Source organism: Branchiostoma lanceolatum, chromosome 10 (assembly GCF_035083965.1).
Source record: "Branchiostoma lanceolatum isolate klBraLanc5 chromosome 10, klBraLanc5.hap2, whole genome shotgun sequence".
Classification (NCBI taxonomy): domain Eukaryota; kingdom Metazoa; phylum Chordata; class Leptocardii; order Amphioxiformes; family Branchiostomatidae; genus Branchiostoma; species Branchiostoma lanceolatum.
Window position 1 is genome coordinate 4,509,685 of NC_089731.1, and position 21,369 is coordinate 4,531,053.

The 21,369-nt window shown below is 40.1% G+C and overlaps 1 protein-coding gene and 1 long non-coding RNA gene across 2 annotated transcripts; both read right to left on the reverse strand.

Moving 5' to 3' along the window:
• Positions 1-296: 296 nt before the first annotated feature.
• On the reverse strand, positions 297-7,755 carry LOC136444065 (glutamate receptor ionotropic, kainate glr-3-like). The gene is made up of 9 exons (XM_066441526.1): positions 7,660-7,755; positions 6,600-6,791; positions 5,987-6,171; positions 4,956-5,098; positions 4,219-4,446; positions 3,551-3,809; positions 2,700-2,854; positions 2,096-2,166; positions 297-1,528 (listed from the first exon to the last, which is right to left on the reverse strand). Exons 1-9 carry the CDS (start codon positions 7,705-7,707, stop codon positions 1,379-1,381), a joined length of 1,431 nt encoding a protein of 476 aa, XP_066297623.1. The 5' UTR covers positions 7,708-7,755; the 3' UTR covers positions 297-1,378.
• Positions 7,756-15,027: 7,272 nt separating this feature from the next.
• LOC136443375 (uncharacterized) lies at positions 15,028-19,572 on the reverse strand. Its single transcript, XR_010757132.1, has 4 exons — positions 19,441-19,572; positions 18,320-18,416; positions 15,528-15,633; positions 15,028-15,244 (listed from the first exon to the last, which is right to left on the reverse strand). It is a non-coding gene; the product is annotated as an uncharacterized lncRNA (long non-coding RNA).
• Between the last annotated feature and the right edge of the window lie 1,797 nt (positions 19,573-21,369).

The following is a 21,369-nucleotide window of genomic DNA, read 5'->3' on the forward strand; positions in this document are numbered from 1 at the left end:
ACATCGATTGAAAATAAATCAATACCCAAAACCCAATGCAACTTGGAGCCAATCAAAGCTCTCACGTGTATTTTCACAAATATATTAATGTCAACTGTTTCTCCAACGGTATTGGACTATGTGGCATCGAAGTGACCATTTCAGAGGAGAGAACAAGAGAATGCATGTTACATTATAGTTACTGACAAGCAACCCGATAAATTTGTGAACATTTATCGAGTTGCTTCAGGTATGTATCTTGTTTTACCTTGATGTCTAACCTTCATCGATATAGAAGAATATTATGGATTCAAGGGTGATTTTCCGTATCGTAAACTTTGCTTTTATTCCATTCCAATCTCCGAACACATCTCTTACCTTTACCACACACTAGCTTGTGCAGGCAATCAAGTCTCCTTTGCGTTTCAATATCGGCAGTTTATTACCGGTGCTATTTTACACACTGTCAATAATGTTTCACGCATACATACATATATACATATCTATAAACGGCTGTAGGCACAGCATAAACGATTGCATTGTCACATGGCCTATGGGGCCTCAAAGGTATTGAGGAAAGAATGAAAAAATGAAGAAAAAAAGATTATCGTGGTCAGAATATTGAAAAACATGGAACCATATGAACAATCCGTCCTTTTGTGTTTTATTCAAAAGGTAAATATTAATGTTCTTTACATTTTTTTGTTCCTGGCAATATTGATTTTGGGGTTGGATACTGCCTACTGCAAAATATTCCCATGGTCTCTCCCTTTGTACATTATGTAGCCTCCATAAAAAGGCTTGACCCCTTTTTATGAATAGAATCAAAAGGGCTAATGAAGTTTGAATGAAAGAAACAATACGTACTTCACATAGATCGTGACATATCTTCACATCTAATTACTAACAGTTGTCCGTTTTTAATGTTGTCTGCATAATTGTGTAGACTATTGCTTCTATATATTTATGACATGACATCACAATTTTGCTAATAATATACATGTATATACAGTTATCTTTTTAAGGAACGTCACTGTTCATTGAAAGACAGTTGGTGAACGCTTACATAGCCTAATGTCATCCACTTCGTCTCTGTTGCATTATGAGTTATCTTCTTAAGTTTATTATTATATAGCCGGAATATTTGTGTTTATGGTAACATAATGCCACTCCTGTTTCTGTAACTACCTCTTATACCATCTCCTTCGCGTTTCTCCTCCGGTGGTTATAGATAACGCCATGACCTTATGTCACCAAATACACCTGGACACGGGACAGTAACCCCTTATTGCCTTACGATTTATATTGTTTTTCAGTAATTTAGTCGTCTAATAAACTTTTATGCATCTCAACGACACAGTTTGCTTCCTCTCATTCGGCTTTACAGTCTACTCTTCAGTTACAATCTGGTAGTATCAGTATTGGCGTTGTTAAGACAGCTGCAGTGCCTCTGGCTGTAAGTGTTCCTCTGTATCAGTATCGCGTACTGACCACTGGAGAAACCTCGCATCAGCTCTTGCAGATTGCCTTCCTCAATATCTTCCACGCCCTGCAAGAAATATTTTATATTACTGATCGTATTTATGATGATAATTTCGATACAGTGTTAATGATGATGATGATGATAGAAAATTGAAAATGATAACCACAGCATGGTTTGTAGATATACTGTTTAGAATCTTTGTATAAACAGTGCCTAATTGACTCAATTAATGACGATTGATAAGATACCTTGTTGATACGCTTTTTTATGAACAGATTTTAGAACATGTTGTAAATAGAATATTCCGTCTTACTACATCTTTCGATCCGGACAGGCTGAAATAACTACCTACAACCCCGACATTCTTGTATGGAATGAATTGTAATTGTTATTGTCAGAGAATATGCTACAGTAATACGTAGCACTAGGGGTGTGGATACCATATGTCATTGTGTATAAAGTGTAAAATGGAGGCAAATCAGTATCACTATAAAAGCTTATGGTAACATTTTTCTATTTTGCAATAATTGGGGGTATATTCATATGGATGTACATAGGTGTCACGATTTTGTTTTATATTTTGGTAACGGGGAATGTTATTCAAAGCAGTGAAGTTCAATGTTTTGAAGTTACCTTAGTCTTAAAGCCCCGGAATCGACACCAAAGTATTTCCAGTGCCGCCACTACACACCCAAGAACGCTACCTGTAATAGCAAAACAAATACAGAGAGAATAAAAGATAACACGATAACGTTCTGGTCAAATCACATAATCTCTAAAACTACAATCGTACCCACCGTACGTGAAGTGACGTAACTATTGTCCGCAGTGCTAAATGTTTAATTTTGTTTAAGTTAATTTGAACTTTTACATGCAAAAATAGCAATGTGAATTTTGACATTAATGCACATCATATACATTCAGAAGCATATGTCTGACACAACCAAGATACCGGAAGAGACGAATTCAGCTCATTGGTTTCTTGCTATAATAACAATATAGTAGCACGATGAGATAAAAACGTCTACATAAAGAGAAAATAATGACCAGAAATCGGCAAAATTCAACACTTTCTTCCATCACATGAAACAGTAAACGGAATAATTTGGATGTACCAATGGTGGTAGATATCTGGTAAATCTGGTAAAGGTTACGTTGCTTTTGATAAATCCAATTGCAAATTTTCGTGCAGTAGGCGACCGCCACGTAACGTGCAGACATTTCTTATCTCACTCACCCCCGGCAAGTAGGTAGAAGATGCCGATGAAGTCCGCCATGGCGAGCTCCCGTGCGCTGGCGTCTTTCCTGGTACCGTCCGTGCTGCAGCTGCTCCTGGGCCACCACGTGTCGCGCAGGAGATCTATCCGCCCTGATTCCCGCAGCCGCAAGATTCTGAGTCAATAATGAATATCTATCATTTTGTTTGATATATATTCATTTATATTCATTAGGATTGCAACAGTACAATACATGTGAGACACAGGCAGCTATTGCTGGTGTCGTAACCCATACACATAATATAGCTGGGTGAGGTAAGGAAAGTCGTGTTAAGTGCCTTTCCAAAGGGCACAACATCGGCGGCATCATAAGGTTCGAACCCGGGACAGCTGGGCTCTGGGCCGGAAACCCTGCCGTGACGCCACACGACCCTACAAATATCAATGAATGCCTGAACACCAACGGGTTTATATTTGAAATATGATGAGTTATATGTTTCATTATCGTCAGCATTACTCTTTCAACCATCATTTTTCTTTCTCATCCCATGTGCACAGTTAACAAGACTTGCAATAATCATATTACAATGAATTACGTCCTTCATAAATGGCCGCTGTAGTAAAGACATTCTAAAGCCAATAAATGCACTAGCTCCTAACACAAAAAACGTTAAACGTTTAATACTTGCAGCAACGAATTGTTTCCAACAATGATATATCTTCGAGTATAGAATTTATTGATAGAATTTAGGAAGTTGTGTTATTGACAACTGAGGAAGTCTAGCTAATATGGTACTAAAGAGATTGTTTTGTTATATCCAAGACAATAGTTGAAACACCCAAGCTGTTGATAACTTGCTCCAACACTTACTCTAACGACAGTTTCTCTGTCCACGGGCTGTTATTCTGTGTGGCAATGCCGTACCCGCGGTACAGAAAAGGTGCTCCTGCAGTAGCCAGTCTACAGTCGGTGTCGCTCCTCGCCCTGTTCTGGAAGTACGGATGGTGCACCATAAAGATGTAGTTACTGGTAAGGACCCGCTGCATGCCTTCATTCACAGAACTGACGAAACTCTCCGCCGGTCGTGCCTTCATCGCGTGCCACAAGCGCTCATACACAGAGTTGGTGCCTGAAACATTATAGATAATAATAGATAAATAGAACATCATGAACATGCCATAAGTTATTAGCGCGCCAGAAGTATTTTACCTTCGTTAGTTTGACGAACTCGTCATTACAGATGCATAAGTTAAGTATACACTTACAGAAATCCACGAATTGAGATTTCCCATTTGGATTAAACTTTCTCTGTACTTTATAGCTTTTTAATACTTGTAATGAATCTCTAGATAATAGTATTGCTCTTGACTTTGTGAAACTTACACACGTTTAATTGGTGGCATTGCTTGCGAACTATTCAAACGGTAAATGGTCTCATTAAACGCTGCGTAGCTGAAGTTAGTCCTCTAATTTGCCGCCATGATATGTGAGTTCCAAAGGCGCCGAAACGGTTTTTGCACAGAATTGAAAATCTATACCTTCCTGATTTTTAAAGAAGTCCAATAACGAGCCCTTGTCCGTGATTCCGTACAAGATGGAACTCTGAGCGGCGAGGTCCTCCACGGAGGACACGGGCACGCTGAGGTGTCGCACCGTCAGGAAGGCCGTGAGGTTGGCGGTGTAGGTGGACACCACGATGAGAGCAAACAACCACCAGACACCGGTGATGATCCGAGCGGACGGCGACCGTGGGGGAGGCTCGCCACCTATCGGACCAAGCAGACATTGCACTATGGAATCACTGTTTCCTTCTCATTATAACTACAACGTTATCAATCTTTGTTACGTAGGGTACTGTAGGAATAACATGTAAAATCCCTTTATCAGTCCTAACACTTAGTTGAAGTCCTACAATATAGACCCAGTGTATAGGGTCCAGTCCCTGAAGCTCAGTTGGTAGCAGCCTCAGAGTTGAGGTCCTGGTTCCTGAGATACTCTGGTTCGAATCGGGAGAAGGATATCCTTGTTGTAGCTGCATTCGCCTTTCGGAGGGGACGTAAAAGGGGGGTTCCGTGATCAAAGGGGGTGTCTCGAGCACGTTAAAAAGGCACTGAGACAGCTTCATTACTCAGATTAATCACTGACTGTAATTCAGATAAATACGTTTGAAGTACAAAAATGTTTGCTGAATTATACAAAATTGACACACCGACATCTTACTCAACGTAACCCCAAAGCTATTTTTACTAGGCAAGTGCTCTTATAAGATACGCACCTTTCCTCATGAGTGACCAGTAGGCGAACCACAGGCTGTTCCTAAGGTTGAAGTCCCTGTCGTTGTCGGCGTGGTAACTCTGAACACCCATGCGGTAGCGGGCACGGCTGGTCAGGTACAGCAAGATGCCCACTGCGAACATGCTGAGGTGTAAAAAAACAGTCATTCTTCTAGAATCATGTTAACAATACCGCACCATAGATAGTGATGCATTCAATCATTCTTATTTACCTTTGGCATTGCCCTTTAAGACTTTGGAAGTTGATATCATATTCAAAGACGCTACAAATTAGCTTCATGAGTCCTTCAAATGACTAGTTGTAAATAGATGAAATGATGAACATACAACAGATACCTTTGAAGATATAAGATTCTCATTAAGATCATGTATATGTCGTTGGAGTCAATTTCCTGACATGTCTCCCGAATACTGTATTACTTTACTTAGCATTGAACTCAAATGCCTTGCGCACTTCTTCTTCTTCTTTTGGGTTAGGTAGCCAACATCAACTTGTTGATGAATCTGCTACACTTGGCTTATACGAGATGGAGGTTCGCCAGGCCTCCATCCGGGTGATCTGTAGTGAATCACCAACTCCAGACAGAAGAATTTGGACCATCGCACACCGGAGCATGCCCCTACTCTTTTTCGAAAGATGTGGTGGGTTCTTTAACGTGCGCGGGGTGTGGCTCTCCCCAAACACGGGACCTCAATTTAACGTCCTATCCGAGGGACGTCCCCAACTCTAGAAGAGCTAGGTACTCATTTACACCTGAGTAAAGTGAGGGAATTTGTGTTAAGTGCCTTTCCCAAGGGCACAACGTCCGGGCGCATGTTCAGACATGTCTGGGGGCAGCTCGGGTTCGAACTGGGGTCCCCTTGTTTGACAGTCGGATGTTCTATCCATTACGCCACGCGACGCCACGCGACGCACTGATGATGCTTCCTTCAAAGTCGGAAGTCGGCCTAATAGAATGAGATAACAGCTAACTCTTTTGTGACAGTTAGATTAGATAATGGCATGTTTTACCTCGCAATGATGCCTGCCCACACGATCCCTGAGAACGGATGTACGAAGGCGAAGGTGTCCCTCTCCGTGTCCTCGCTGCGCCGCATCACCATGACGATGCCGTACTCCATGAACGGTTTGGTGAAGTCCACCACGTCCTCCCGCTGGGATGTTATAGTGAGAGAACCGGTGGCTAGATCTGCATTCTGCCGAAATAGTGGACTTCAATGAGATAATGTACAACGTATTCCTTGACTAACCTTCTACAGCCCTTTTTTTCAAAATTTTATGGCATTTTTGTAACATGTATAGTAATATTGCAGACTAATTTCACAAATCAACAATTCGGAATAAGATGATAATGCTTAACCATTGAAAGAAGATTATGACATTAATGAAATGTCATATCAAATGGTTGCCTCGCCTAGTACTTGTCTAATCCACATTCCAAGTGTTTACATACGGTGGCAGGGACCATTTCCAAAAGGCTTATTTTGGCCAGTGTTTACTCCCCATATGCCTTTTTTCGACTTGGGTACCCCGGTGTTTTCAACAGCCTTGTCCTATTAATAGTCTTGAGCAGAAAAGTAAATAACATGGTTTTTACCAAGTCGAATGCCACAAATATTCTCACCCCTTTCGTTATTTCGCCTATAACTCCATCCCACGAGCCATTCCCGAGAGCGTTTCCAGACTTGCGATCCGGAGTCTCGTGTAGGATGTACTCGAAGTCCATCGTCTTCTTCAGTTCTTCCAGAAGGTCTACACAAAATCCAACAAACTTGCTTCCCGTCGAGGTTTCCTTTAACATCACAAATGGCTCTTCCTGAAGACAAATAGTTAAATAAAACGATTCAATTTTCCTCCAACAGACGTCACTTTTCAGAGCTGTGGCGTGAGCCCAGGTCAAAGGTTGTTGGATGTCTAGACCGGACCCCGTCCCTGTTAAATACGGATTGAATCGCCCTGATGTATAAAAGGTGTTTTACTCAGAGACGGGGGCTGTTACAGACTTACTACCATTTTCGATCAACTGCTCACGTCACATCTCAGGAACGTGACGTGTGGCATCAGAGATCTGGTCGAAATGTCGTTGTCTCAATTCTGTTTTTGAGTTGGAATATAGTTGGATCGCTTTCTATCTTGTCGTATACAAACACAGGAAACACATACATATAATTGAAGACTATTTATCAACAGGTGAGCTTTGAAAACATCAGCTTTTAGCCTGATCCAATAGAATACTTAGCAATGACCTCTTGAGGACAAAACAATCGAACCCGCCGTCTGCTATCGATCTCCGAAGGCCGATGGAACTACGGCACCGTGGAGACCCTGCTATATATAATGGCACCTGCCGAATCACTATAAAACCGCACGTATCGATTACTTTCGGAAACACGTTTTCTGACTTAGTTTGTGACTATTCTGGGTATTGACTAAAGAACTTTGTGATGGAATCATCCCCACCAGACCTTTCTTGATAACTTTAAATGTTGGGAATACTGTCAGATATAATTGGAGACTAGAAAATCATAAAGTCTATTTATCGTCTATTTAGAATCTATTTATCTACAAATATACCTAAATGTGTGTGTCTGTATGTGCGTGTGTTCTCCAAACATACGCACACACACACATTTTCTTAATTTTGCCTCTAAACATAAATACGGCATGTAAAATTCATTACTAACCTGGAAAACGGCTACTCTGAGATGATTCGCCGGAACCATTATTGACATCCTGCGGCCTGATGCAACATGAATTCAAAACATGTGGTATGTATGTGTGTATATAGTGTGCATTACGGTATATAGGGCTACCGCTTTAGAGGAGACAAACATCAATTTCTATACCACAACGGAACTCATGACAGGGTGTTCGTATTTTCCAAATTAGCTAAATATCAAAGAACATTTGAGAACGCTGACTAATACCGTAACACTCATTCTTTACATATTATCATCAGGTTTGACCAGCTTGTAACACATCAAAAAGCTCCCAAGGTAAATTGAGAAATGACAACACACAAAATCTCTGACCGGATAAAGCGGCAGTGTTGTTGTTTATCTTTCGGTTGCCGTTACCATGGTGAAAGAGCCTTTGGAGCGTGCTTCCTGCTACTTGGTTACTTGAATTTCCTACGGAATAAATACACGGAAGTACAGAAAATAGTGACGGTTTTACAAATATATTTGTGTTCAAGATAATGATAGATATGATATATATTGATTATGTGAGAAATAGATATACTTCATAGAGCACAGTCCGTTATAATTATGATTAATAGATACAACATTTTTTACTCTAGGAAATTTGACATTATTTGGGATATAGACGTACCTTATTATACTGATTACAATATTACTATTTCCATATAATCTCAATGGCCAATTCACTTAGCACATATATGCGGAGTAACCGAGTGGTAAGTACGAAATGCCAATTTTGTATCAATACCCAGCGCCGGCTCTTACTACTGGATGTAACAGTCGTTACATTCGTTTGACATTTGTGTGGGGGTGGGAACATCAATATGCTTTTAAGCTCAATAACGCTATGCACTCAACCTTGAACGAAAACTTAAAGTTGGGAAACTTAATGGGTAAAGCAAGATCAAAATCGACCAGCGGCCAACAGATCTTCCTATGTATATATACATCCAGATAGCTAGTGGCTGAATCAATTTATAAACTGGTTAATGTTCTCGGCACGTTTCTTTTCATACTGCTTTTCTTTGTCTTTTCAATTTAGCAGAAAAAAATCCCGATGCATTTTTTCAAACACCAGATAATGACTAAAAACTTTTCCTATGATATATAAAATTACGCTATCATCATCATAATTTTCATCGTCATCATGATCATCTGCATTCGCAGCGTTGGGAACTTCTTTCTTCTAATTTTTCGCTGCGTCTTTAATTTTGCAATCTCCCTATAGCGAAGAGTTCTTATAACTATTACTCACTCCTTACTTTTATGTATTAATTGATGACGTATTGATCACGGTTGTCATGGTTCTTTCCCTGGGAAGAAAATCCTGAACAGAAGACGGATTATGCTCTACCTTATCTCCCTACCGCACATTTGAAAAGGCCAAACGGATTAACCTTGAATCAGATACGGCACAATGATTAATCGTGTTAGCAAATTCAATCCCCCGCGCTGATTCAATTTCCTTCAGCCAAATGATGGCAAATCTACATTTGTGTAAAAAAATTATAAGCATCTTTGAATGTATCTGATAGTAACTGTTAATTAATCAACTATTACATACATATAAATGGAGACCCCAGTCCTTTAAATGAGTTACATGTAGCTAGTTCCCCTGAAGCAGATGACAGACGGTCATTCAAATTTAAACGTCAGCAGTTACCAATTATTCAGTCATTCACCTACCCTTAACCTCATGAAACTACTTACGGGAGATTATGTTCAAAGCGTGGATAGTATATACACGTCACGTTGGACTATCCTGATATATGGATTCAGTGCGCGCAAGAGTTGAACTAATTTTTCATTCACACAACACCCGAAATTGCACGGATAATTTCCACCGTCTGAAATCACATTCCAAGTGATAATCTGTTAAACAGATGTCCGATATATACCTCCTTACCCCTTAGTAAGCTGATACATAGCCATCCTGTCAAAGACAACATCACTCAAAACTGTAAACATATAGGAACTATTCATATCGAGTGATCTCTAATTAGAAATTGCTGAATTGGACCGGAACTACTTTCAATTTGTCAACTTTGTGTTCCGGAATCTACTATTGGGTCCATTTCGAGATGCTACTGATCAGTAACCGTAACCAGGCCTGTGATTGACATTACGACAAATGAAGGGTCGGATCCCGTTAAGTTAGAAGACAGGCTATTACGAGGATGGATTACAAAATGTTACGACATTCTTTTACACCCGCTTCGTTTTACAGAGAGCTAGTAAAACTAATATTTGTAGATTTTCTGATTTTCTGGTTTCCAAGAAACCAACCTGGGTAAGATCTGACGATAACGTTTATTCCAGTCTCTGATTTAATTCAGTTTGATTAAAATGGATCATCAGTTATAACTGTCAAGAAAAAATGTTTGTAAATGTAAAATAAATGTTAACCTTGCATTTGTTGAATATGAAATGTGTGAAAATATAAGGCGAAAAAATATCACACGATAGACTTTTAGTTCATTTTAATATCGTGAATGAACATTTGCAATGAGGACAAGCTGATTTATATGAAAAGTATAGGTATCTCATTACTATTACTATATTATTATGAGAGTTACTACAGAAAGAAGGACATCGTAATGATAAGTTTTGGGGCTTTACTGTCTGTACTTTGTAGTTAGCATATACATTTATTTTGCATCTGGATAGCATCATACGTGTTAAAAGATAGCCATACTGTTTAAAACCTTTGTTTTTTTTCAAATCTAGAGTAAATTGTGTAGGAAAAACCGATATGCTGTTTTTTTAATTAGCTAACTATCCGAAAGGATATGCAAGACCTTTCAACCAGCCTTAATTCAATCATTGCGCCATGCTACATAGTTGATTAAATTGCACGCACCTGCCTATTGGGTAGGCTTAGGCAATACTAGGGTATTACCTAGTCACGGTGCAATCATCGTTACATTAAATACTTTGATGGCGGGTTATGAGCTTATACATGAAATCTGCAATTACCAGCACATTTAAATTGATTGTAAATTGGGCTGAGGTACCCGCAGACATACGGGTCTTTATTACGGCAATATTGCCTGTTTGTTAAACCAGTACAGAAAGCTGGAGGATCGTGATTACTAATTAGCCGTAAAAGTACATTATCCTCATCATCATCATTAGTCTAAAAATTGCAAACGGTTGATATAATGTGCATGATGTGCAGTTATCTAAACCCCAACGTAGCTTCGAGGGGGATCAGAAAACGTGACTGAATTTCTAATGATAAAGAAAACAATTAGAATGTGTGCATTGCTCAATGCCAATGCAAAATTGTTTCTCATTAAAAAAAACAATATTGTAAGTTTAATATTCGTTAGCATGACATGTTCTAATAGATTGCTATTTCAACCATTCATTGCTATATAGAATTTTACTTAGAATAAGATACCTCCGTGTTTCTCGACCGAGTTTCACGTCCAGCCACAGGCATTGGGTTTATAGATATCAATATCATTTAAGGGCCCATTACTTCAAGCAACTTCTTTTATTCAATTATTCTTATTCAACCACTCTTTGTGACACAATGATAATTTTTGATATCTGAATATAAGGTTATAAAAGGATAATATGTAGAAAATTCTGAAGGCGTTGTACTTACCAAAACGTTGGGGTCCGTGTCCGTTGGTGCAGCATGTTAAGAAACTGGTTCCCCAAAGTATGTACATGTAAATGGCAACTCGCGGCATGATCACTCGGCTTAGGTACGGTGCTACGTTATAGTCCAAAATAGACTCCAAATGGAAACCGTAACCTAAGGCATCTTATGAGTAATAGAGCTGCTGGGTCGACATTTAAGTAACTGTACTCCGTCCCATGCCTAAATCTCCCCCAATGGGGTGGCGGCAAATATCTCCACCTCCATGCAGACAACAATGTCACAGGCCGTGTGAAGTTCATCCTCTGTTTTGGTAGTTTTAGTTGAAGAATGAAAAAAAAAAAAAACACATACCAGTAACTTGACCAAACGCAGATACGATTTAATACCCATCTCTTATGAAACTATTGACTGCATGTAATCAATTACCATCAGTGAGTTTTGTTTAAATCAATTCATATGGCTTCGTCTTCTAAGTTCATTATTAAATTTTGATTCTGCATTGCAGAGACGTTTTGAAATAACTGTGCATATCCTTACATTTTCTACTAGTATGCAGTTATTCTGTCGTCATGAATTACCAGATTTACACTATACTGCAATTGTAAAGGTTCCATTACCACGAAAAGATTTATTCATTTGCAATCTGGTGTTACTGTGCACCTGCGGCTAACGCTACTGACAGATCAGTTTCTGCCCGGGTCCGTGAATGCGCACGTTGATGTCTTGCCAAACTTGGCTCCGACTGCGCCTTGGTCATCTAATCAACAACTATGGCTCGGATTTTATGATAAAAGAATTCATAGCATTTTCATCAATTGCAGCTGTTATAGCGAACCGTAAAACGATGTGTGAGACCTTTGTTGACCCTATCAGGATCGTTGATGTCCCTTTTGAGGGAAATACAGATGAAATGCTTCTATTGTCACCATACGTATTCCGTTTATAGCTCGCTTATAGCTAGTTTGGTCTTTAAGCCGAGGGACGTAAAGACACAACTAAACGTCGCAAATGAGACTGGGCCCTTTACAGAATTTGTATAAGGCATGTATTTTTTTTAATTTCTTTTTGTATTATTAATAGTTTACATTTTCTTTGATCTCATCACCAGTGACCTTGTTGGCTCGACCTTTTCGAAACACGACCATATGGTCGAATCAAGCTATCGCGTAATAAAACAAATGGAAGTTCGCGGGAGAAATTGTCATGTCTGAACTATGTGAATTTTGTACATGGAATCGTTTTGCTTTATGTGACCCTCGTTACTACGTTGTATCAACAAGAATCAAGAGGCCATAGAATCAAGTCCTTGATAGTCCCGATGCTGTGCCCCAGGGAGAGACAATTTCACGTTTCGCACTTCAATCAGACAAGAACCACTGGGGTTAGCTTGGGACGTTGGATGTATATGAGGGCCACACTCCCAGTACGTTAAAAATCAACCCGCAATTATCATTAACCTCTGCTTCACTTCTAGGGTCAGATTTAGAGCTTGTCTGGTGTGTCAGTTAGGGAGACAATTAAGGGTGAAATCAATGACCCGCCCCGAGGTGTATATGGTGTCATAACGCCTGGTCATGTGCTATAACCACCGAATAAAACCACCGAATGAGCAGAGGAATACAGATTTCATTTTGAAACTAAAATTTCCACAGAAAATATTTCATAACATTGCAATCATGGCATACAAATCTTTTTCAAATCTGCTCTACTCTACCCTACTCTGTAGGACACCCAGAGGGAGGAATGATGATAATCATTCCTCTCTTCTGGGTGTCCTTCTGATTAGTCAATATCATTCAACACCACTTATAGTTCCTTCCGATTGGTCAAAATCATTGAACACCACTTGAAATCCATTCAACACCACTTGAAATCCATTCAACACCACTTGAAATCCATTCATTCAACACCACTTGTGGGACTTTTATGGCATAACCGATAGGGAATGGGGGCTTCTGATTGGTCGACGCCATCTGGCTATGTGATAATATGTAGTGAACGTCCTAATCGATCATGTGAACCCACACCCTTGAGATCACCTTTGGGTCTTGTTATGAGGTGACAACTGAGTTCTAACGACGCTGGAGTGATTTCCAACTGAAGGTGTACAACCAATCATCTAGATGATTTTAGTCTGGCGCAATGTAAAACATCGAATCTGTGATTTATGAAGTGTCCAAACCATCATCTAGATATTCTGCTTCGGCGTATTTATTCTTGCCATAGTAAGATGTACTGTTAAACGACATATCATTCCTATATACAAAAATCTTCATTTCATATATATGCTAAATAGCGAATGCCTTCGTTCAAATGTGTAATAAAGAGTTGGTTTAGCAAATAATGCAAATGTGACACGGATAAAACAAAATTTATTTTTCTATTCCACACTTGACAGCTACCTACCTGGTATAGAAAAAGGGCAGAGCTATAGAGGTGCATTCTCCAGTTGCGTTTTAGAGAATGGCAGCATCTTTTCCGCCATAGAATCTACAGCGCAGCACTAATAATCAAATTCAACCACTTCATCCTACCGATCATTAACATCACTTTCAGCACCAGACCTGGACGAGAGTTTATAGCACCGTAGCCAGAATGGAGTATCGGCATGTTTTCTCGCAATGTAGTCACTATCTCACATCATATGAGTAATAAACGAACGCACACTTTGCATTTGGTCCAGACCTATTGATCAACGTTAAAGCAGATATTGTGCCTCTGACGTCCAGCTCCGAAGACATGATTGGCTCTTTGTGATCGTTAATGTGTTTCGTAGATCAATCGTTCAACAGACCGCCCCTTATTCACGGCGTAACTTAGACCGGAGACTGGTCGAAGCCAGAAGCTTACCAGGACATCCATCATGAGGCATCCCTGTCGTGCTCCTTCTTTCACCAGCACCAAAGGGCTAGCGATGTCTTATACTTAACAAAAGAGTTCAACCAGCGGCATTGACCTGCTCTCTAAGGCTAGGCTACATGTGATTAATCTACACTACTGGCCCCGAGCACAAAATGATTATGAATATGATTTTGTTGAACAGAATGCGATAAATGCAGATATTTATGCAAGATTCGACAGCACAGTTCTGTATGATATTTCTCTTTTCACCACGAAAATACCACGTATTATGCAAATTAGGTCCCTATTTGCATACACTTTAGTCGTGTGATTCTTTTTTCTTTGCCCAGGTTACATATGTACATATAATAAGTATAACGTTCCTGTCATCTAACACGGCTAACCTATAAATTTCCTTGAGATCTGAGACTATAACAAGTCTGTAGTTTCAAGGAAGTCGCTAGAGGGGGCCACACCTACACCAATTATCCCCAATCCTAAAAAGTTACCTGCCACTGAAAAAACGTGACCCAGGCATGTTCAAATATGCAAACTCAATATTCAAATGCAATATTCGCAAATATGGGTTTATGACCTTAAAAATGCATCGAAATGAAAAAAAAATACTGAAATACTTAGGTAAGTACATGTAGGTATCTTTTACTCAAACATTGTACTTGTGTTCAACCTCCTAGTATCACTCATACGTTTTCTTATCGAGGCATGTGTTACAAAGCACAGAATTCTTGATTAACAAAGAAGTTAATTAACACATACACACACACGAACACAACAAATGCACATACACAATCATTGTCAATCTCTCACACAAACAAACACACCCACCATGGCTCACAAATGGCAACAAGAAGCAAAATAACTAATGAAACAAACAATTTGTACGGTTTACATCTTCTTTAATAAATGAAGACTACAGTACATCTCACACTGTCAATAGAAAGTGAATCAATCACATCTGGTGAAGCACATTTACATGGCTGTATATAGCTATAGATGTTGTCGACTTTAAGTTAAGTGTGGATTCTTTTTAGTTAGATGACACTTCACAGCAGTAGTTTGATCTCTTGTGGAACAACATAGTTACATCTGGGTCTGAAAAAGAAAGAACAGAAAATTAATCATGACTAATTGAAAAACACAGCCAGATTTGTTTCATTCTCCATATCTGAGTCTCACAATTGTTTGGTTCATAATTTAAGGACAATAATGTAAATGTAGAAATGTTCGCATTGGTTTTATATTTGCAGTTTTCGCGGTAAGCTCTACATCTATGCAATCTTCAAGAATATTTTCAATCTGTCTTAAAATGAATATAAAGAAAAAAATTGTCTTGTTGCAAGTTTTAACAAAGAATAAAAAATTATTTTCTACTAACCTTGTCTGACGATGCTTCCCTAGTTGGTTACTGCCTTCTGTTTGGGTTTGCGCAGCTTGTTAATCAGGACCAGACCAATAATAGTGCCGTAGGTGAGTAACACACACTGGGGAAGGAAAAACATAAGAACTAGAGTTAAAACTCATTCATCCCTTCTCGTCTTACTTATCCTGTTTCAAAGTCAAATCAACTGATTCCAAAGAAGGCCACTAGAGGGCCAAAACTCATGTCACTTCTTCTTTTAAAATCATGACCACAACTTGCATAGAACATGAGATATCAAATTCAAAATCAGAAGTTCTGCTGTAGTACTAAAGAAAGCTGATAGGAGCCCCAAAATCTACTAATTTCTTTGACAGGACATTATCTAACCACATATCAAGTTTCATGACAATCCATTCATAGATTATTGAGCTATGCTGCTAATCCATGGCCACATACATTTACACTACCAAAAACATAACCTTCTTACCGAAGGTACATATAAGAAATGCCCAGGGATTCAGAGCTTTTCATACGTGCAGGTAACAAGTAAAAGTACATACTCTAACCTCTCAAATAGAAGTACCCCCTGGAATAGAAGTACCCCCCGGACAAATCTTCAAAATGTAATATAAGTACCCCCTGGAATAAAAGTACCCCCCGGAAAATTTCAAAAATCGACAGTCGAGGCTAGGTAAACTGTGTCCATACATGTACAACTGTCACTGTCAGAGGGAAATAAGATAATAAGCAGGTAGGTAACTTATATTTATTCAATTAAGCCATACCTATTAAGTATATAGATATTGAACAGAATAACTGTCCATAGCTTGTTCAAATCATGATGATCTTCCTCGCCTCTTCGTAAAATATAATAGTAATATTGAAAAATTGGGCATAGGTTCCCCGCTATGACCCCTAACCGGGGGCCACGGTGCTTTCAAATTCAACAAGTGAAAATGTACATGATACATGCTTTTTCTACTTGGAACTTGAAGCAAGTGATCAAAGAAAATTGTTATATCATTTTATTATGACTGACAATCAGTGACATATAACAAAATCATCAGAGTACTTAAGTTAAATGTACCTGATCATATTTTCTAAAGACATCAACCACAAAAAAACACAAATATGAACACAGTCCTTCCACAAAAGAAATATGTCTATAAACTTTTGCTCCATAGCGTCGAAAACAAAGTGAGACGCTCGGATTTCGAGTTCCCGCGGTAAATCCCACAATATTGAACAGAGATCGACTGTAAAAGTAGCTCAACGTCACAGACCGCACATACTAAGAAGTTACCCATTACGTGTTGACACTAGAAACCCGCGATGAACCGCCTAAATTGGGAAAATCTTACGATTATTTAAAAAAATGAACCCTCTGAAAATAAATATGGCCTTGTGTGTCTATCGTTGCCCAAAAAATATAATATTTCCATGCGTTTACGGTATCATTTTAAAGATCGGTATCCGCACTACGCAATATGCTGCTAGTTTTACTGTCGCCATGCCTGAGAGTGGCGGCCATGTTTCGCGATTTCGCGCTGTTGTTTACCGAATCATATCGGACATATTTCTGCCGTTTTAGAGATTTTGTGGCCTCAAAACACATATTACAAGGGAAGTTAAGTTATGATTGTTGTTTTAACGTGTTACATGTCTTCTGCGAACAAATAATTCTTCCGCCGCGCTGCCGATACTACGGATATAGTGGTCAGGAAATTATTATTCCCCGTGCAGGCGTGCACCCTACTCCACACGTTTTTGATCAGCGTGCTTTGGTTTACGATATAAACAGAGACTATCAAAGTTATTTATATGAAAACTGTATTTTAAAATGTCAATGTCGCGTCTTTTTTTCCGGTTTACTTTGTAGCGTCATAGCGATATCGACCGATATGTTACGAGTGTCGCCAGGATACTTTTCACAAGGCCGTCAAAGCGGCGAGAAAATCAACGCCGGTAGGCCGAAAAATAGCGAATTACGAGCAAAAATACCGGGGAAATATGGGCAGATAAACCTTAACTTACGATTTTAGAGGGATTCCTGGTTTGCAAAGCCTCAATTTTTCAAAAAATAATAAACGTACCGTCTAGAATAAGAACGTACCGGGTGGAACTAAAGGCGAAAAAAAATAAACGTACCGGTACGTTTATTTGAGAGGTGAGAGTACACCATAAACGTTTTACCTGCGCCAGTATAAAAGAAAAGTACATTTTGAAGTAGTGATCAACTGTGGGGAAAAATGGTAAATCAGGACAGTAAAAAAAATCTATATCTGCATGCTAGAAGGCTGTATACCTGTTTGCATGGCTGCTTATAGTATGTACAGTATATGGAAGGTGACATGAACTATATGGGGACATCACAGTATACATTATACATGTTGTAAGTGCAGTTCTTTGGCAGTAATGTGACTGGTATCCATCCTTTTCTAGCTCTGTCCACTCTAACTTAGAGTAAAATTTAGTCTACATTTGATTGCTTCAGGCATAATAAAATGTCTGGCACCCATTCATTGAGAGGCATTTGATTTGCCTGAAGACAGGCAAGACTTCTGATTGCCTTGGTGACAACATCAAAGCAATGGTTCAAACATTGAAACAGGGGTCAGATAAGTCTTTGTAATCGTATTGTCCTAAAAAATAGGCAAGAGTTCTGATTCAGTGATTGACTCCGACTCACACGGTCACCATCCTTGTAACACCAAAGTGACGGTTCGAACAGGAATTCGGAAGTTGGACACCTGTTACACTGCTTCTGAGAAATCAAAAAGTAGACTACTTAGTGATGTGTGACTTACATTTTTCCTGCCGAATATAGTGTAGGAGTTGAAGTAGTGCTTCATGCCAGTGAAGACTGGCTCTGGACCTCCTGCTCCTGCCATTTGGTTGACTGACCTGAGGAAATTTCACAACTACTGTATATTAATATAATCAATATAACTTACACATGAAAATAAAAACTACTCTTGGTGGCAGATTTGCAGAGGTTGGCACATAGGCACTAGGGCACACAAAATCTGTGTGCTTTTTGGCACAATTTTGACGGATTAGACAAGAGGTTCAGTGGGCGTCACTCCACTGTCATGGTACTAGTGGGTATGTTTCTTTCTTTTTTGCCTTCAATGCCCACAGTCTTGATGACGACTATTCTGGCATGTTGGGAAAGTCGTGTAAAGTGCCTTTCCCAAGGGCACAAGATCAGTGACACAGCAGGACTCGAACCCGGGACCACTTGGTTCTGAGCCGAACACTCTGCCGTTGCGCCACACGACACAACTTGTCGTGTAAAGTGGCTTTCCCAAGGGCATGGCGTGTATGGAACCCGGAACCTATTGGTTCTGAGCCCAATGCTCTACTCTGTGTAAACTTTACACCATGCCAATGCCGCAAAATTGACACTGTAAATGTTTCGTGCATATGGTATATGGTAATCAAACACACACACACACACACACAAGGACACAGTCACACCCAAAACAATACCTTAATTTCTATGGCGTTAAAGTCATTGTGGATATATGTCTCTTAAAGTCAATCAACTTTCGTCACTGTATAATAGCTAGGAGTTGGACTAAGTTAGAGTGACCTTCCAGAAAAACCAACGCACACTTCTTTTGAACCTTTTGCTTTTCGCGATATTCTGTAATAAAATACACTACATGTCTTAACAACTCTTTTGTACGTAATGACCTATGTTTATACCCTGTTTATGCTCAAGTTCGCAAAGCCTTGCTTCTTGTAACGTCGATAATTTTTCAGTTGGGAACAGCCCTCCACCGCCCCCCTCCCCCATAGCACAAATTTGGGTCGCATAAAAAGTATCATTGTCAATCAAACTGACGGCCAAGTCACAATACATCTAGCTACATCCTTCCTTGTATATTTTATGTGCAACCTAGATCCTACCAAACCGGCGTACCTGGTCTGAAATCGGCTGTAAACGGACTGAAGTTGACGAACACCGGTGATCTCGGACACGCAAAGATGGAGGAAGGTCACCCAAGCAAGGGAAAAGTGACGAGCTCGCTGATTGGTCAGCAGCAACGGGCTTCGCCAATCACAATTCTTGTGACGGATCCATTTTGGACGGGCAAGCTTAAAGTAAACATAGCACTAGATTCGACATTAGGCGATTCAGTAAGCGATTCGCATCACACTAGCGGAACGTGTGCTTTGTTCAGTTTGATCAGACAGTCCTTGATAAGTTCCGTGTTCAAAGTTCCCTGTTTTATTTGCTCAGGTATAACAGATATGTATTTAGCCTACACAGTTATCATCTTCCTCTGCAAATGTAGGGGTGTTGAGAAGGGCATAGTTTAGGACGTACCGTGAAGTGGGAGAGAGAAGGGGAGGGGGTCTCAGGGGAGAGAGAGACAGACAGACAGACAGACAGAGACAAAGGCAGTCTGACAGACGGACAGAAAAGACAGAAAGACACACACACACACGCACACGCACACACTGCACACAGACAGAGGGAGATTATTTAGGATTCTGTCGCAAAGCAGCATCTTATTTTTCTTCCTAAAGACAAAATGAAGACACACTAAAAGTCGCACTGTTAAAAAATAAAAAGAAAGAATAGAGCTCGAGGAATGTTAAATCTTTGATGTCGTCTAAGATTCTCATGAGGTTAGGTCAAAGCCATAGTTCCTTTGACGTCATCTAAACCATTTGATACACCGAAACGGCTTCGCCAGACATGAGGCGAATACTGAGTTCAAAAGTGTCCATGAAACTTCACCCTCCACTCCTTTGAAACCCTGACTGTGGGTGTTTACATGGCAATGACGTTATCCCAGTGGTGCATTAGAACACAGTCATGCGCGTCCCTCGAAAAGATACATATAAGGCTGTTGTGGCAACATTGCTGCGAACAGATAAACCAAGGTCGGCCTTTCACTCTGCAGACCTGGGTTTTACCGAGCAAAGCAAGCGGCTTTCGGCATCCAACACGCAGGCTTTAACGATTTGTTTGACTAGGATTTTCGTTTCGTCATCCATCATATACTCTGAGCCCAACGCCGAGTTGGAATGTAGAGGTGGGGTAGCCGTGCTATAGGTGTCATTCTCACCGACACTTGGACGCCGCGTCCGAATTTGTAACTTTGGGTGATGGCAGTGCCCCGAAACACCGGCGTGGCTGTCTTTCTCGTGCTCGCGCATCTTACAGTGGAGATTACTGCGCAGACAGCGACAACGCGGGCAACATTAAAAGGTCAGTAAGAATAAAGGCCTATACTCCTAAGAATCAAACATCGAGTATGACTTAGATAAATGGTCCTCTTACTTTATATCTTGCGATGCTACGGTTTGACGCGGCACAGTCATGAACGTGTCGTACACAAAATTCGACTACCTTGTGTCGGACCGGAAAAGGCTGTCCTAAGTTCTTGTCGACGAAAGGGCTCCGTGTTATGGTCTCGCTGAATTCGAAACTCTACCCTAAAATCGTACGAGGAATGCGACTACGCCTTGTTTCATAATTTGTTCTGCACGTTTCTATCTTCACGTTTAATAGTCATGAAAATTAATACTTTAGTTTAACGTTACAGCATAGTGGAATAAAAAGCTAAAGTCTACAACTGCCTTAGTCCTAGATCTCAGGCAACATTCTATCACGGTCGGTAACATTGTTGTGTCGATAGTAATAACTCGTGCGTGTCTTTAACGTTGGACTCCCCACACCCGGCCTCCTGTGTATACTGGTGTCAGGCAGCGTGACTATCGTTCTTGTCCAGCTTTAGTCCGCCTTGCTAAGCCTGTTGGGTGCACGGCGGCCAGCAGTGCGGAGAATGAGGCTGAGAATGGAAGGCCCTCGGGCTATGCGAACTACATCTACGGTGTC

Bases quoted from the DNA above. Each gene is read 5' to 3' on its own strand.
- LOC136444065 (XM_066441526.1), bottom strand. From the start codon at position 7,707: ATGTCAATAATGGTTCCGGCGAATCATCTCAGAGTAGCCGTTTTCCAG. The intron at 4,447-4,955 runs GTGCGTATCTTA...TTGGTCCGATAG, and splicing joins CTGGTCACTCATGAGGAAAG to GTGGCGAGCCTCCCCCACGG. The intron at 2,855-3,550 runs GTAAGTGTTGGA...TTATTGACTCAG, and splicing joins ACAGAGAAACTGTCGTTAGA to AATCTTGCGGCTGCGGGAAT.